The sequence below is a fragment of the Chrysoperla carnea genome, chromosome 3, assembly GCF_905475395.1.
Source record: "Chrysoperla carnea chromosome 3, inChrCarn1.1, whole genome shotgun sequence".
NCBI lineage: Eukaryota > Metazoa > Arthropoda > Insecta > Neuroptera > Chrysopidae > Chrysoperla > Chrysoperla carnea.
The window spans coordinates 48,008,789-48,027,854 of NC_058339.1; the positions used below are offsets into that span (position 1 = coordinate 48,008,789).

At 28.6% G+C, this 19,066-nt stretch overlaps 1 protein-coding gene across 1 annotated transcript in view; it reads right to left on the reverse strand.

Annotated features, from left to right (window-relative positions):
• Nucleotides 1-6,136: 6,136 nt before the first annotated feature.
• The window catches only part of LOC123294828 (chitotriosidase-1), a 34,626-nt gene continuing 21,696 nt past the window's right edge, over nt 6,137-19,066 (reverse strand). Inside the window, exons 3-9 of the mRNA XM_044875994.1 lie at nt 15,803-16,236; nt 15,035-15,273; nt 14,561-14,757; nt 9,847-10,064; nt 7,528-8,244; nt 6,915-7,116; nt 6,137-6,383 (exon numbers count right to left, since the gene is read on the reverse strand). Coding sequence (XP_044731929.1) covers nt 6,172-6,383; nt 6,915-7,116; nt 7,528-8,244; nt 9,847-10,064; nt 14,561-14,757; nt 15,035-15,273; nt 15,803-16,236 — 2,219 coding nt within the window. The 3' untranslated portion in view covers nt 6,137-6,171. The remainder of the gene's footprint in view (nt 6,384-6,914; nt 7,117-7,527; nt 8,245-9,846; nt 10,065-14,560; nt 14,758-15,034; nt 15,274-15,802; nt 16,237-19,066) is intronic.

Genomic DNA, 19,066 nt, shown 5'->3' on the forward strand with positions numbered 1-19,066 from the left:
CTATTATATATAGTAAAAGTTAGACACAACTAAGGCCTTATTTAGATTCTTTTGGCCTAGAATCTTTATCAATAAGTCTTTCATGCCTTAAAGTTCAAAATAAATATCTAAACCGGAAACCAAAATTGTTCAAAATAAATAAAATTCCAATTCAACTTACTTTATTATTGACTCAAAGAAGCCGAAGAAAAAATAATTTCACGCCTCATTTTTATTCATAACTGTGTTTTGAATAGGTAATTCATGACCTAAATTAAACCTTCTTCATAAGAAACCCCATTTTATTTTCAATAATAGAAACTTATTATAATAATATATTTTATATTTATTTCAATTATATTATTTTTGATAGTTTTGATAGACATTTTTATTTTAAACTAGATTTCCTTTTCAAAATACATGATTTTTATTTTTAAGATACTAATCGTAGATTGCAAACGATTGAAAGTAAGCTTCATATTATTGGTTTTATATCCTGTCTATTTAATCGTAAAATTTGTAACATAGATTATTATGTTATAGATAAATATCTGGTTTGAAATACTCATATAGATAAAACCTCTATGTACACAGATATACAACAATTCAAATCTTAATGCTCTTGTATTCTTTACTTAATGAAATAATAAAAAATGTTATTGTTTGTTTGTTGAATGTTTTACGTTCGAGCGGCTGACAAAATATGGTATACGAATAAATATTTGTGAGAACGTACAAGAATCTTTAGAAAATAAAGTCAGCCATGGTAGCTCAGTTTGTTAAGGCGTAATCAATTCCGACCGCGATATGTCTATGGTAGCGGGTTCGATTCTCATCGTCCCAACAAAAAATAATTCAATTAATAGTTGTGTTGGGCTGGTGTAGTGCATGGTATATGCATTAAGGAAATGCACTCAGCTTCTGAAAATAATTGGGGAGCTGATAAATGAAATTATCAGTGTGTCCTTCGTGGTCACACTGATAATTTCAGTTTAGGCTCTATAGCCTAAGTGTGTCCTTCGTGGTCAGCCAATATAACCTAACTTAACTTTGGAAAATAAAAAATGGTAACAAAATTGCTTTCTTACAACTTTCATGAAAACTTTTGTGTATACTATTTTGAACCTAGGAAAAAAACCGCTAAAATTAATTTCAAATTACAGTTTTCGAGATATCAGCTTCACGAGATTCAAATTTAAAAGTTTAATTAACTCAAAACGTCATATACCTACTTTGAAATAAACAGACGACAATACTTACATTTAATTTAATTCGATTATCATAATTTTGTGTCAATATTACCGTAATAAATGATTTTGATTAATTTTTTTAGGGTCGTCCCAGCTTGAGCGTGATATAGTTCAAATACCAAACTTCCATTTTCAAAAATCTTGAATTGAATGAATCTGATATCACGCTGAATGTGATTTTCGTAATTTTTGGTTATTCATAATAAATTCCCGTAAGAAACCGATCTTATGATTGTAACCTGAAAAAAATGTCAAGGACTACGAATTATGTGACTATTCTAATTTTCAGGAGGCAAAATTACCCAACGGCGACTGTGGTACATCCGAAAACAAAATTTGTGTTTTTATCTTTACTTAAGAATAAAGTAACGATCTTATCAACTGTATTTTGTAGTTCGGGTTTGGGGTAAAATCAATTAAGCATGGAAATCAATTTAATTTTAACAAAACTTCTATAAAAAATTCGATAATATTAGCAAGCTAACTATATTAAAGTTCATTACACACTATCGAAATTTAAATCGAGTCTTTAATATATGAATTTTTTTTCTAGGTTGCCGCGTTTTCTTGAGCGAGGTACATAAGTACCTATGGCATAGATTTAACAAACACGATTTATTTACATTTGACCTATTTCAATGTATTTTCATTTATATAATTCATAAAAATATAGGAACAAAAATTTCAACCATTTTATTATATAGATAGATAGTTTGGTAGATTTTCAAATCGATAATGAATTATTTACAATATATTCAATGAAAACAGTTACTTTGAAATGTTTAAAATAGTATAGTAAGCAACAGCAGCAATACAAGCAAATAATATATCGTAGGTATAGGAGATCTATACACACCATACAATATAGGCACTAACGAACATCTATGAGAGAAACTGTAAAACAAGTTATATAACAGTTTCATATGGTTAGGTTGGTAGGTAGGTAGGTGGTGCATTGAGGAATCTATAAATATTATGGTACGGAATATTTCAAAATTATTACTCAAATAATATTGCGCCTCGCTACGGGAAATTCTGCCACCACGGGTAATCTACGAAAGGGAGGGTCGTGAACAACATTTGTAAAGACATTTATCCTCTTTTTGGACAATCGGATTGAATAAGTCCTACGCATGTCCGGAAGATTAGAAATTTTTGAAATTTTAACTTAAGTTTTTATTTAAAAAATACCGAAAACAAAAATTTCTTTAATAGTGTAAATCATAACCGCTTCGATCAAAATTTATGTTTATTTTTGAGATATTTGGGTCTAGAAAAATAATAGTTTGTCAATGGTATTGTTGTAGATTTACGGAAAAAACACCTGAGGAAACGACCATAACTTCTTTGAGCAATATTGTTCATTTTTCCCTCCAACATCCTTATAAGATTAATCACTGTTTTTATCGTTTTTTTATTACGTCTTGAAGAACGACGTTGTGAAATGATACACAATGATCTATCAGTGTATCTTAGTCTTTTTGAAGCCTTAATTGGGTACTTCGAGGATCCGTCTTCCAGCAAAATATCACTTTAGAAGTGAGGGTCAATTATAAGAATTTGGAAACTATTAGAAAAGAATGGAATCCATTTGGAAGCTTTATCCATCCCTACAGCCTCTCTAAACTGAATTGTCTACATTTCTATAAGCAAAGTGTATTTTTGGAGTAACAATTTTATCAGGTAAATTTAAGTGTAAATTGAATTGGTATGGAAAATGTCATTTTAAAGTAACTCATATCCTACCCCTGTATATTTGTATTTACAAAATTAAGGTTTTTCCGCGAGTTTTAAAGATAATGCATTACTTTACAGTACCTAGAGGTAAACGATTAAAAATCAAATGTGAAATGAAACGGTGTTAGAGTTTCTTTTGAGCTCAAATGTTCCTTCTCATTGCTAAAATAATAATAATAAAAACCATTCATAACACATAAGTTAAGGAATTCCTTGTATCGCAGAGCAAGTTTTAAAGCATATAATCTATTATAGACTTAACTGGACCAAAGCATATTATATTATTGAATGAATAGGTTGAGTTGAGTATTTTATATTTAGTTAGTATTCAAAACATGATAGTGTTGAAGAAGAAATAACTATTTATAGTGGACATTGCCAAAACGCTATTTGCATATTAAAATTGTTACTGTATAACATAAAATATATTACACTACACATTACAAAATTATTATTTACAATATAAAATTTAATATATTTACAATAATATGCACATTCATTAACGTATATGTACTTTAAAATGTATAAACATATAGGTATTGTATATAGCTCGGAGCATATGTTACGTTTAAAAAGATTAATGTTCGAGGTTAGGTCAGTACGTATAAAAAGGTTAAAGGTTATATTGTTTATATTTTGAGTAATTTACTGCACAGACATGGAGACTGTTTGTTAGTATAAAAGTGATGGCTTTTCTTTATTGAAAACATATTTTTTGTCAGTGGGTATTTAAACTACTTTATGACTAAGCAAAAACACATACACATCTAAGCGGGATCTATAGCGTTTTGTAATAAAAAAAAACCTAAAATACATAGTTAAGGCAAAAAAGGAATTATTTATATCATGGATAAAACGTGGGATAAAACGTATATCATGGGAATATGTTAGCCAGCTAGACGGGGTTCCAGTAATAACATTCACATTCAAAGTTGGTTCCCTTTAGCTTTTTTAAGAAAATTACCTCAACATTCCCTTGTTTCTCTTTGTTCTTGTAAATCTTTTGATAGTTTTTATGATGCTATTTTATTATTTAATCCTAAAATACTATCTCATGCGCCTGACTCATTTTGTTCCAGCTGCTATAATTTTTTAATAAAAACAAGCCCGTCTTACCTGTGATCAAAATTCAATCTTTCTATCCAATTAGACTTAGAATAAGATAATTTCCAGTAGTTCTTTAGCTATTTTTTTAACATTTACACTAATTGACACTGGTACGTTAAGGTTGCAACAAATATAGATTGAAATAATAATAAGAAAAATTGAAATTCATCACTAATTTTGTTAAATTGAAATTGGCACCGGAATGCCTTTAACGAAGTTAAGAAATCCATTAATAGTATTTAACGTCCAATTTAAGTTTTTTTTCAAGCAAACGGTTATCTTCAATTTTTACTTAATGACCACCTTACTACAGTAATGTCGTCGTAAAACAAGGCCAGGAGATTTTTTAACAACATTTTTTAGTTATAACTTTCAGATTTCATAAGCTATCATAAACTTCGTTTCGGTGAAAAATGGTACTGATAAAAAATTTTTTTTAATTTTGAATACTCATAAAGTTCTAGAGTTGAACCAAAAAAATATTAAAACTTGGAACCATATTAAGGATATACGAACACCAAGGCAAGTTGTACTAAATTAATTCTGAAAATTTTAGAGGGGGTGGGGGTTACTCGATAGTTAAAATAAATCAATGACTTCAAAAGTAGGCATATTTAAGATTGGTTTAATGTTAAAACGGTAGATGGATGATATGTTTTCATTGATTTCTCCAAAACTAGACGGTGAAAATTAAAAAAAAAACTGGCTTTGGTGCTCGTGTTACCTTAAGAAGATAATCACTTTCCTTCACTTCTTCTTACAGCGTAATTCACTGCTTTTAGCTCTGAAAATTATTTTAAATAAAATAAAAACAAAACTTTTTCTAAAATTTATTTGTTTATTTACATAAAATGGTTGGTTATCTTATTAAAAATTTTACAAAAAAATAAAGAAAACATAATTTTATAAAATATAGTAAAAAATAATAATACAAATTTTCTTATGCAAACAATACATAATAGCAATTTAATATTTACACAAATCACAAAAAATAAAACATTTATATTCTTAGATATTTCTGTTGTAGATTTTTACGGGTTTACCTTTATTTTTATAAATTTTGAAATGTCATACAATGCTCCAAAATATTATTTTATTAGCACATTAAATAAATATATTCGTTAAAATTAATTGAATTTTAACATTTTACAAATTTTGAGTCACAATATGCATTAATTCAAGAAAAACAAATTTTCTAAATTTTAATTATTTATTTATTTTTGATAAATTGGAGTAATTTTAAATAAATTAAGATGTTGAAATGTTATTACGAAAGAATAAGAAGAAAGAAGACACCCTTTAATTTTAAGTTTTAATTTTTTGTTAGCTAGATAAGACCAAGAAGGCTAAAATAAAAAGGCAAGTTTTGTAATTTTGTTTCTATAAGTTTAAATTTTCCTACTGAAAAATATTATATAATTTTGAGGTTTACCTTTTTATTAGTTTACTGTTACGTAAATGGAAAATTTGCATCAGATTTTTCTTTGTAAAATTGGGAAAATACCAAAAACTTAAATTAATTCACTTTTTATAAGCCCAATGCCAAGCATCTCCATTAAAAACTAAGCATATTTAGACAATTTTTTATCAGTTTAGTCCCTACTCATTGTTTGAAGAACGTTTCATAAAAATTTTGAAAAAGATTTACGTATCATGTCTTTGTAATTTTTATTTGAAATCAAATGTTCTATATTTGTGAAATTCTATTTTGTTCATCGTACTCAGTACAGTTCTAGTATGCATATATCCGAAATACAAAATTTAAAAAAATTGTGTTAGTTAATTTTTTTAATTTGGACATCCTAAATATTATTCGTTAATATTTTGGCAAAATAAAATCCAAAAATTTTAAATAAATATAATTTTAACATTAAAAAAGAAAAGGAAAGAAAAACATGATAAAAGAAACAAGTGTGTAAGAAAGAAAAAACTTATTACACAGAAAAATAAAAAATTATAATAAAAAAAGAAGCGTTGTATTTTGTTTGAATTTTATAATTATAAATATACATTACTAAAAATTATTAAAAAAATAATAATATTAAAATTAAATTTAAAAATAAAACAATAAAACTATTTTATTAAATTAAAAATATTTTTATCGTGTTGGTGGTGCTTGTGTGTGATGCATACAACCTTCTACATTTTCTGGCCAATCACATACATTTTCATTTGGATTAAATACAAGATTCTGTGGACATGGCATGTGATGTTTACGTTCACCTTCACACATATAATACATTGTACAATCTGCTTTATCGGGATGATAACTGATGTGACCATCTTCCTCTTCACATACAACTTCATTTGCTGTAAAAGATAGAAATAAATATGTTAGCAAAAACATTTTTTGTAATGTATCGTTAACATACAGGTCAAAATTTGGAGACTTTTAGTTCTCGTGATATGGAAATTCTCGTGATATTTGTGACATTCTACTAATGTCACAAATTTTTTGTAAAATTGGATGAATGAATTACTTCCAAATTCACCATTTTGGATGTAAAAGTAATTCAAAAGTTTTGTGTACAAGAAATAGCCACTAGGGATCAAATCTAGAGCATAAGGTGGAATTCTGCATTTTATTCGGTGAATATGAGTAAATAGACATTTCTTCAAAATTAACTTCGAATCAGCCCTCTAACACCGGTAATACGTAGCCCTATTTGGCGTATTTTTTGACACGATCATTAATACGTGAAAATGTGATCAACAATGATTTGGCCCAGCGGTAAAACCAGTACTCAAAATGATGATTTTTTTTATGTTCGTATTATGGGAACATAAGGAAAAAATGTCTAATAAACAGTATGTTACGTATATATAGCAGCAAACACTTACGATTTTTCGTTGTATATTGTCCATTTGGACTTGAACTTTCAAATGGTCCATCATATTCTAAACGAACTTTATAATCATTTAATTCTTGTTTCATAGCATTCATTAATGGGAATTTTCCAGATCCACATTGTCCACGGAAATCATCCATATCAACAGACCAAATCATGATACCACCAAAACCTTCTTCTTTCAACCATGCCATCTATAAAAAAACATGAATTTATATAATATTCCAAAAACATTTCGGTTAAATGTTGTCTTAATATCATTATTCAAAAAAGTGAAACAAAAGAAAGTTGTTTGGTTAAAAAATTGTACAGGAATGGTTAAAAGCGCATTCAAAGATAACTGACCAAGCTTTCAACTTTTACTGGACTTTTTGCTCAAAGTTTTCAATATTTATTAAATTAAGGGGGAAATTTTGTTGTCTCTTCGGATCGTCGACATACAGCGATAGGGTTTGAAAAATGATTCTTATACTTTCGAATGAGCTGTGAGTGATATAGATACAATGAGTTTTCGTAGAAGTGGAGTAATGTTTATCATATTATGTTATTATACAACTTTTAATGTTTACCTTTGTTCTTAAACTTCTTTCGTCATCGAATCCAACCCATTGATCTTTTCTGTATGCGAATGGTACTTGTTGTTCATTATCCCAAACTAATGTTGTATTATCACCATGCAAGAAATCACATATTTCATAATAACTCATAAAACCAGCTTCTGCTGTATATTTTCCGGCAACACCACCACCTGATGCTGGTGCGCCAATATCGAATTGTGTAGTATTAACCAATGTGAATGACCGTCCATATGTTGGCATACCAATCATTAATTTCTCTTTTGGAGCACCTTGTTTTACCCATTCACGAGCGGAAAAATCGACGGTTAATTTTTTCTGATAGCTAGTAGCACTTTCTAGAGGGAATAATGGACTGTTGTGTCCAACTTGTCGTTCCCATTGTCCATGGAAATCGTAAGTCATTACATTAATAAAATCTAAATATTTCGATATTTCTGGTACATCATAGCCGGCAGCAATAGCTTCGAAGGATGCTGGTACAGCGGCTGTTAAAAGTAGTCGTGGTTGTCCAGAGCTCTTGGCCTCACCTTCAAATGCTAAACGTAATTCTTTGAGTAAATTTACATATGAGGTACGATCATCAGCGCCTCGTGGATATTCCCAATCGACATCTAATCCATTAAATTTGTAATCTCTTAAAAATTCAATTGCTTCATACACAAATTGATTCATACGGAAAGTATTGCTTGTTAATTCTTTGAATGGAGTTGATCCAAATGCCCATCCACCGATTGCCAACAGTATCTGAAAAATTTTAAGAATATATAGGGGAAAAATGTTACCTTTGGCAAATTTGTTGAAAAAATAATGTTGTATTTTTGAGTGTTATCTTTCTCTAGAAATCAAAAATAGTAAAAGCAAACTAGGAAATTATGTAAATAAAATATTTGTGTCCATTTTGAATATTTTCGTTTGTTTTCATTCCATTTAAATTTAAAAAAATAACACATATTGGCTGTAATCCAAATTTAACAGCATTTCATAAATAAAAATACGAAAAATAGCATTAAAAACAAAGGAAAATATGAAAAACCAAAACAGAGAAAAAAATATGCGAATAAACAGTGTAAATAAATAAATAAATTTTTTTTAAAACATCAATCACAACTACCATTGTTTAATTCTTTTACGATGTATATGTAATTTTAAAATCTCCTATTGCCAATTGATGTGAAACTTTTATACCCAGGAGAAGGTATAATAAAAAGAAATTCGTGGACAGCTTTTCGTAAATAAAAAGCGATATTTAAGCTAGCAATAACAAGGCGTTTCTGTTGCGCGATCCCACCGTTCTTCCAAAAATATTATCGAAATAAATCTAAAGAATCGATCAATAGAGAATTATTAGAATCAATAACAAATTAGCTTTTTCAACCTGACTCTTTAACAGAAGGGTTCAACTTCAGGACTTTATTAAATGGTTGATCCAAATAATGATGAAGACAAGTTCTCATTACACTTATGGCTGGGAAAGCGTCTTATTCGAGATACAATGGCATTTTTGTGATTATTGCCAAAAGGCTTGCTTATAAATGTGTATCTAGACTCGGAGAAAACGACGCTTTTCCGACTAGAAGTGTATTAAAAAATTGTCATTAGCTTGGACCACTCTGTATATAATATCATTCTTTATCCACCAAATTATTTTTCGAAAATCAATTATTGCAAACCAATTTAGAAATATATATATATATATATATATATATATATATATATATATATATATATATAAATATTTTTTTTATATATAAAAAAAAAAAATGGAAGTATATCTTTAAAATTTGATGATATGGAAGTCAACTAACTAACGTACATTTAATATTAAAACTGTATAGAGAAGGAAATTCCCTGGAGTTTTATTTAAAATTGTTAACTACTAATTTATTCTGTAAATAAAAAAAATGTAATACTTTCAAACTTACAGTTGAATTTGTAGTAAAATACATTTATATTAATTTTTTTATATTATTTATTTACAAAATATTTATCTACACCCGTGAATACTAATTGTAATAACAAAAAGAGAAACCACAATGAGAATTGAGTCCTTCATATACAATAATGTCTATTGATATATCTCATGTTAGTTATCGATAGTAACATTTGTTCGTTATGCAAGGTATATTAAGCTTATATATTGAATTTTGTTTGTGTAATTTTGATCGTATTTTACCTATGGTCAGTTTGACTGATTTTAATGAAACTAGATATATGTTATATATTTCAATCGAAGAGTACTTTTACTATCTTATTTAACTTTCTGGCAAACGCATAGAAATACCTGTTTTGAAATAGAAGCCATAAGTCATCAATTAAGAAAAAAACATAATAAATTTAATACTATACCTTTAAATCTGGATTTTTTTCTCTCAAAGCCACAACACGATCGTACATTTCTGGATCTTTGTCAGTTGCTTCAGATAATTTATGATCTTTTAATGTGGCAAATGCATAAATAATGTGTGTACATAGTGATGATTCAATATCCTCTGGCGTGAATTTACCAGCTCCTGGACGTTTTTGGGACCAGCTTGTCATATAACATAATATTTGTGGTTTACGAACTGCAAAGGAGATTTAAAAAAATTAAACTTCTTCTTATGGCACTATTTTATTTATAAAAGTAAAAATGTATATTTTATTAAAGTATTGGATATATGTCTTATATATCATTAATTTTGCAGTTATTTTGAAAGAGGTGTAACACATCATTCAGGGATCTACATTTATTGAAGTCTAAATTAACTCATATGTATTAGGATTTTGCTTATAAGAATGCTTTCCTTCATTTTTCGTGTATGTTTGCAGAAAAAGTGACAAAATAAGAGTCAATATTTAGACTCAGCTGGTGATCATTATCTAAATTACTTACTGTTAGCGATAAAACTTATATTTTTAGCAAATATGAAATATTATTAATTATTTATTAAATGCTGATACAGCATAATATCAATTATTGTTATACCCAGTGTATTTGCAATATATCAAGGTATACTAATTTTACTGCCAAGTTTGTAACGGTTACAAGTATTGATGATACGCACAAAATTTTTATATAGGTGTTTTAAAAATCAATTAATTAGTTAATTTCCGTTTGTCCGTTTGTGTCAACACTATAAATCGAGAAATAAAGTCAAGCTAAAATTTTTATAGCGTGATCAGGACGTAAAAATCGAGTTTGAGTTCGGTAATGAGCAACAAAGGTCAATTGGGTCTTGTATTTGTAGGACTCATCTGTTAAACCGTTAGAGATAGAAGAAAAATTTAAATGTATAAAAAATGTTCCTTATAGAAATAACATTTTTTGTAAACAATATTGTTTACTCGCGAGAGCGCAAATTTGGTACAAAACATGAAAATGGACACCATTTTCTTCAAAACTATAAAAGATTTGCAGGTAGCTTCAACTTGTGGTCTTGCGAAGATACTCAAAACAAAAAAAAATTATAGAAAATACTTTCGAAAATTTGCGAAATTTACGAAAGTCAAAACAATTCTAAATTATTAAAAATAATGCAAGCACTGACTTTCAACCCTATCTATACATAGTATTTCAACAATTCACTCAGTCAATTCTTTCTTTTTACTTGTTTTAATATATTTTCTGCAGGCGCAGGCAAGGCAGTTACCGATATAGATACTATTACAATTTGTATCAGATTTTTCAAAAGAACGAACTTTCTATTTATACGGAGTGTTCACTAAAAATATTTAATATCTGTATTTTGCAGGAAAAAGTAAAACGTGTGTGTCATGTGACGTTCAAGCACTTAAATAAAAGTACCTAACAATTTTGCTAATTGTATGAAGAAAATAAACTTTGTCCAAAAAGTGCGCATATGTAAGTGGCCACACAACCAGCCGGGTAATTTGATTTTTATTGCAGAATCTGTTCGAATTTTCTAGGATTCGTTAATTTTAATTCAAAAAAAGTGCGTTTATTGTAGGAAAATTTAAGTACAATAAATGCTTGTACGTTAAAAAGTATTTTATTTAAAACTAAAAAACGTATATATATATAAAATATGGTGGAAGCGGTAGAAAAGTCAGACCATAAAATGTATTATCTCCGGATTTACATATGCATGCAAAATTTCAGCTCAATCGACTTCAATGAACTTCAAAAAGTCTGCATTGGAAGTAATAAATGGAAATACCCTGTTCAAAAATCACTCACAATACCTATTTCTAGAAGATTGAAAGAGATATATGATATTCTCAGTATCAATGACTAGGAGTTTTGAACATACTTTTTACTTCATGGTATTCACACGGTATACAGATTTATTTATATCATAAAAGGGAAGTGTTAAATCAGTGGTTTTTTGATATTTTCAATATACAATACACGTATAAAACGTATAAATATAAAAAATAGCAAATTAAACAAAATAAACTTCTACTATCTATCCTCAATATATTAATTACGTACTGAAAATGTTATATGATATTACCATCTGTTCCCTGTGGCCATGGTTTTGTTCACGTGAACTTTAAATGTGCATTCATTAATGACTGATTCGATACATTTTTTTCAAGGAAGAATAATTTGTGACTTAACATCCCCAAAAGTGACTTTACAATTTGTGAATCGTTTTTTGTATTTGTCCGTTCAAATTATTTAGCTAGTAAAACGCTCTTATTAGGAAAATTATGTAGACATTTCACCGTTTTTGTGAAGGAAAAAAAATCTTAATGTCAAATATGGTTTTAACTATCGTTAAAAAAACCAGAAAAGACAATTCTAAAACAAATTAATATGCACTAAAAGGTAAAACAATAGCGATAATATAATGTAGTTACAATTATTGTTATTTTTGGAATCGGTGTCAGCCAAGGAAACAACTGTGACAGAACAGTTTGCAACATTAACTTGACTGACACCGACTCCAAAAATAACAATAATTGTATAACTACATTATTATCGTTATTTTTTTACTTTTTAGTGCATATTAATTTGTTTTGGAATATTTTTTTTTTAAGTCGGACTTTGTTTTTGTATTTTGTGATTTTTAGTGAATATTAGTAAGTACATCACTCATTTGTCACTAAAAAATTATAATCGAAATCGGTTGGCGTGATATTGAGTTATTCGCCCATTTGTCGCTTCAATGCAAATTTAAGACTTATATGGCTTTCTCATGGCTATTGTCAGAACTGGACCAAATTGAAATGGGATCATAAGGGAAGCACCAGCAAATAAAAAAAGGAATCATCAAAATCGATTCAGCCAGTCGAAATCTGAGGTAAAAACATGAAAAAATACAGTCGAATTGAGAACCTTCTCCTTTTTTGGTTACAAAATAGTTCTTTACTTAACTGGTAAGAAATGAATACTTTTTGTAATACTTGCTTTAAGCTGCATAGATATTATCGAACGCCTTTGCGGTACAGTCATAACAAAAATAAATTGTCACACACTTGTATATAATGTAATACTCATGTTATTTCAAGGTTTTGTTTTGAACTAAAATTCCTGAATTAGTGATGAAAACATTTTTTTAAACTTTTTATTCAACTTGTTTCACCTGATTGGTATATAAGCAACTCTGGCGTATAAACAATTCTTTGTTGATTTTGAATTCTGAATTCTGAAGCCTCCTCCACACCTTTGCGAAGTAGCACAAAGCGGCCGTAGAGTGTGGAGGAGATACTTGTGATGTCACGTCTATCCTCGCCTTTCTTTATCTGACTTCGATAAAAAGCGATTTTTGGTATCCGAGTCAAAGTCAACGCGTGAGTGGAATCCTAGCGAGAAAAGCCGAAAATCATCTTGATTACTTGTGTTGTTCTTGCAGCTATTATGAATTGTACTTACACAACATTGTTGTCCAACAATTTCATAGCAAATTTTGCGAGATACTCGGTGAGGTTACTCCACAAAAGTGTGGATGGGAGATAACCAAAACTATGAGACAGAATTTTACGCTATCCTGTATGAATTATTTTTTGTATTTGAATATGGTGGGAAAACATAAAGTAAACACAAAATTGTTTAAAATAATATCTTAAAACATGTTCAGTTTACAGAACCTTAATTGTATAAAACCAGTACATGTTTTAATCAAATTTATATTTTTTAATTTAATGAATTTTTCATAAAGCAATAAATTTAAATTAAAAAAAAAAAAAAGAAAAAACTTTATCTTTTCTGCAATGAACATAATAAACATATCTCCTCGAAAATGTTCTAATTGATTTTAAAAATATAAGTACCAGTATTCTTTTTATTTTTTTAACTTTCTTTTCTTTACTAATTACATTTTCCATTCTTCTTGTTTACGAGCAGTAATTTTGTTATGTGTTAGATTATGTCAAACATACTAAAGTTTTTCTTCTTTTCTGAATGAGAGTTTTTAATACAACAGGCATAGAAAAAGACACAATAATCATTTCAGAACGGCTAACAATTTGAATGGCAAATTCCTTGCCTTTCTTTTTCATCATTCAATGGAGAAATTTTTAATGTTGAAGTAAGCTCAAAATTGATAAATATCGAACATCGGACGATATGTACACTCAACCTTGTTAAGTGTATTTGTTTATCTTCTTTGTTTTTCGAGGAAGAAATTGTAAGATATGACCTACGGAAATAGCTCTCAAATATTACTCTTGACCATAGTATAATATAACAAATCTTTGTCTTTGACCTAAAAAGGATGATATGTGATGATGTCGAATCAAACTTTATTTAAGCTCTCTTCTTTATATACATAATAACAGTATTGTGGCTGATAATCTGCCATGTTATCTGCACAAGATAGACTATTATAACAAGTACTAGTTGCCAAAAAATGTGGAAAAAAAGAATTTTCTGGGTTCATGAAAACATACACTTGCTATACTTTATTTTTAAGCAGCTCAATACTTTCTTGAATTAACTATTTTCTTGAATCAAGAGTTTAGATCGTTGTCTCATTCGTTAAAAGTTAAATTTGACATTTGAATAAGTTTCTTCACGAAGCCCACGAAAACCCATGAAGGGCATTACGGTAGCTTCTGTTTATTAATTAATTCAGGTAAATATTAAATGCTTTAATCTGTTTCAATTTAAACTTACCATTCTTTTCTACTTCTTGGGTTGATTGTTTCAAGACAATGTGTTTTGTTGGTTTTCGTACCCGGTTTAATACTTCAGAAACACTGATTTTGATTGGTTGAGGTTTTTCAGTCACTTCTATTTCAATTGCACCAGCTACTTCTTGCCAATCAACATCTTTGGCATTTTTACCTCGTGAAATTCCGCGTAGCTCTTCTCTGTAAAATGTTACAACAATTGAAATTTAATTTGAAGCAAAGAAGAAACACTAAATGAAAAGAAACTTCTTGTTTGTGAAGGGAGTTTGTGACATGTTAAGTTGAGTATCTGTTGAACTGAACTTTCGATTTTGTATTTACTTAAAAGTTCAGTCTTTGTTTGAAATAACAAGAAAGATTTAAATGTCAAACTTGTTTTAAAGAACTTAAAAAAAGAATTTCAAATTAAGAGCCTGCATATTTTCAAAAACTAGTAAATCCTTCGAAACAAACTTACCTCATAGCACCAATCAATGGATATTTTACATTGCCACCACATACTTGGCCAGTGAAGTCATCCATATCAACAGTCCATACCATAGCACCACCAAAGTTATTTGTTTTGATCCATTGCATTTTATTACGAATTGATCGTTCATCATCAAAACCAACCCATTGATCACCATGAACTAAATATGGTACTTTCATTTCGTCATCCCAAATGTATGATGCACCATTTCGTAACATTTCACAAATCTATAAGAAAATGAATTTTAGATTTTTCAAAACAAAAAAAAAGGTGTGCATTTATATTGCTGGAAAGATAAACAAATCAAGGGCGTCGTAAACCAACTTGCCAGGTGAAAGTAGAAGCAGGAGTGTGGGGGATAAAATTAAAAGTTGAAAAATGTAGAATATAATAAATTTGATAAAAATAATTCACGACCTTTTTGGTGGAATTTATAATTTGGACAATAAATCTTTCGGCCGAGAAGCAGCGAGTATCCTTTTGGCAACATTCCTGCATTAGCTATAAACCTTTCATGATGTTAGAGAAAAAAGATATGGGAGTCATAATTCAGAAGTGGCGCCTTTGTATTTTTTTAAAAGCCAAATGCACAATTTAAGGTTTTAAATGACTTCAAAAAATGTGAACCCATATTTGTTTTCAGCCTTCCTAAAATATTGTTTCCATTTTTTCAATGTAAAAAATTGAATAAAAAAAAAAAAAATTATATTTTGGGTACTAAAACGGACGTACTTTAAAAAAAATGGAAAAACTCACTTCATAATACGCCAAAAATCCAGCTTCTTTAGTATATTCACCAGCTTTTCCACCACCACTTGCTGGCGAATTGACTCTAAAACGGTCTGTATTTGATAATGTGAATGATCGACCATATGTTGCCATACCAATAACTAATTTCTCTTTTGGTGCACCTAAACGTACCCACATTGAGGCTGCATTATCAACAGATAATTGTTTACGCCATTCTGAATCGCTACTTGGTGCATATAATGGTGCATTATGTCCAGTTTCACGTTCCCATTTACCATGAAAATCGTATGCCATCAAATTAATAAAATCTAAATAGGATGCTACGGCTGGTACATCATAACCACTTTTAATATTATCAGGTCCAACTGGTACAGCGGCTGTTAATAATAATCGTGGTTTTTTCACTTCTTGGGCTTCAGCTTCAAATGCTTCGCGTAATTCTGTAAGAAAAAAAGTATATAAAGTATTTGTATAAATGTTATCTTTTAGAATAAAATTTTGGTAAAGCCAAAAATTGTATCTGGACTCCGGATTTGGAAGCAACATGACTTGTTCAGATTCGTTCAAATAGTGGTTGATTCCCGTTTTTACTATTAATTTAGGAGCTGATAGGCTTATACCAGCAATAATGAAGAATGGAATAAAAAATTTACTTCGTCGAATAGTTTCTAACTATTTTAAAAGTCGTACGTCTTTTCTCAAGCACTTTCAGTTTTTTGTTGGTGTGAGTTGAACTTATCGAAATAGGCTAGAATTGTTGTTTTAAGGAATTCCAAAAATTGATAATCTTATTATTCCGTCAGGATCAGAGTACTGCCCCAGATAAAACCCAAACTATAAATGTTTCAATGTAATGCACACTGTCGGTCGGCTAGCTGTTGATGACATCGAAATCCGAATTTGGATGATTTGTTTTTCTAGATCATATTATAAAGGACTTAAGCCTTTTACCGGTACGTCTTTGTTGTTAGACCAATATTCATTAAAAAACACGAAGTAAATTATAATCCAAAACTATTTTTTGTGGAAAGTAACACAAATCAGTATTAATTTTAGTACCTATGTAGCCTATCTTTTAGGCTTGCAAATTGTATGTTTTGTTTTGTAGTTGAGAATTAGAAACACTAGAGCATTTACCCCTTGTGTACGGGATATATATTTCTCTTAGTTTTGTTGGTGTTCATATTTTAAACGAGAATTTACAAGTGCTCACAATTTTTCTACATTCAATTTATAAAAAAACAAAGAGTGTACAGTAAACTTTCATTAAAATTGATATTTTTTGAGAAAATTGATTGTAAAAATCTAATAAAACTTTGAAAATGATTTCAATAATTTAAATAAATAAAAATAACACCTTAACAAATTTTATTATTGGAATTTTGCGATAAAATTAAAGCTGACAACCAAATTAGACATTACAAATAGATTTTATTAGATTCTTTTTTTAATTGGGTAATAGTTTTTCAATATAATTGTTGGTCTAATATTTTTGATATTGAATATATTCAACTGAAATTTATAATTTACGCCCAAACAAGTGTTACATGCAAATTAAAACTTTCTCTCTTTTAAAATTTGACTTAATATTTAGGAATGTATAATTCAAAATGTTGAAGTTTTATATTGGAAATCTGAAAATTTAAATTTTCATGGACTTCCACCATCAAGTGTAATAATTTCGTCGAGAAGCATTAAGATTTTTCAATTTTTGCTTGTTAATTATTTAAAGTTTAAAGATGTTTCACTGTAAAATAAATCATTTTATAAACGAGTAATATATTTTTTTAAACCCATTGGTATATCAACATTTCCCATCTATGCACATAAAATTTCTTTTTTTTAAACAGTTTATTTAAATATTCATGATTTAGAAGAAATGTTGCTGATTCTTTTGTATCCGCGCGTGTATGCTGTTTTTCATGTATTTTAAACTCGCGCGCGCATAATATCAACACAATAAATATTTTAACTATATTTTTGTCTAAAACAATAAATTACGTAACATAGTTCACTAAACAAAGAAATATTAGTCCTTAGATACCAATATTTCAACAAAGTATTCCTGTAGTGTGTATATATTTTGTTTTTTTGTGTACATATGAAATGGGATAAAATGTTATTTGTAAAATTCTATATTTGTGTATGCTTTTTTTACGATAATTTAATAAACAATATATTTTTGATTCATAGTCTTTTAGGTATGTCAAATTGATTTCATCAAAAAAGATATGCAAAATAAAAATAATAATGGTACTAGCTTTGTGAGCAGATTCGCTAAATTCGACCAAAATGGGTTGTGTAAACTCTCCTTGAAAACTAGAGCTTATAATTTCGACTCCATGGTCCCATGTTCTAATTAACACGCTTTAATTAGCTTCATACGTATGTTAGTTAGTATGATGTTATGTAAGAGAAACTAAACATGATTTAGACCCCCTTCAAAACGTCGGATTAACTCGAAATTCGGCTTACTTATCAAGAACTGATGGCAATAGAAAAATTTAACAAGTTTGATTTATTTGATTATTATTATTATTTTGATCAGGATTTTCAACAATAACGATTTCCATATCTGAAAATATATACATTTATTTGCTGAATTTTTGATAAGTTTCATTAAAAACGATTTGTAATTTTTTTTTATCGAAATCAAACGCAGAATGTCAAGCAACTCAATGTTTACCAATGTAGAAAGCTTACGGCTAAAAAGCAAACTATTTAGATGCTATATAGTAATCCTTAATTTGAAGTAAAATGCTTTTAGTGGCATTACAAAATTTTAGCTAATTCAAAAAAGAAAAACGTACATTGAAAAAAATAAACAATTTCACCATTTGTATAACATAGTTTGTTGTATGATATTCACATTTTCAAACAAAATGAAATAAGAAAGTAAAATATCTACCCGTCATGTTGAGTACCAGTTAAAAAGCATTCGGTTTTCTCGTACATATGGCGGTATGTTCTCTTAAAATGATATATTTCTCTTCTTTTTTTGATTTTTTATATTTTTTTTTGTGTGAAAAAATATGATTCTCAACAAATTTATGTTGACGTTATTTTAAAAAGAGTAGTTTGGGAATTAAGAGAGTAATAATTATGAAACGTTCGATTCAGTTTTTAAGGTAGTACCAGCATGAAATCACTTTTCGACAGATTTGGCCGAATTTTTTTTCTCGGGTTTATAATAGCTTTATTTATGAATTCCTAAAATTTCATAATTTTTGACCGTTTAGATCGCGAGATATTTAAAGACAAAGTTCGCGA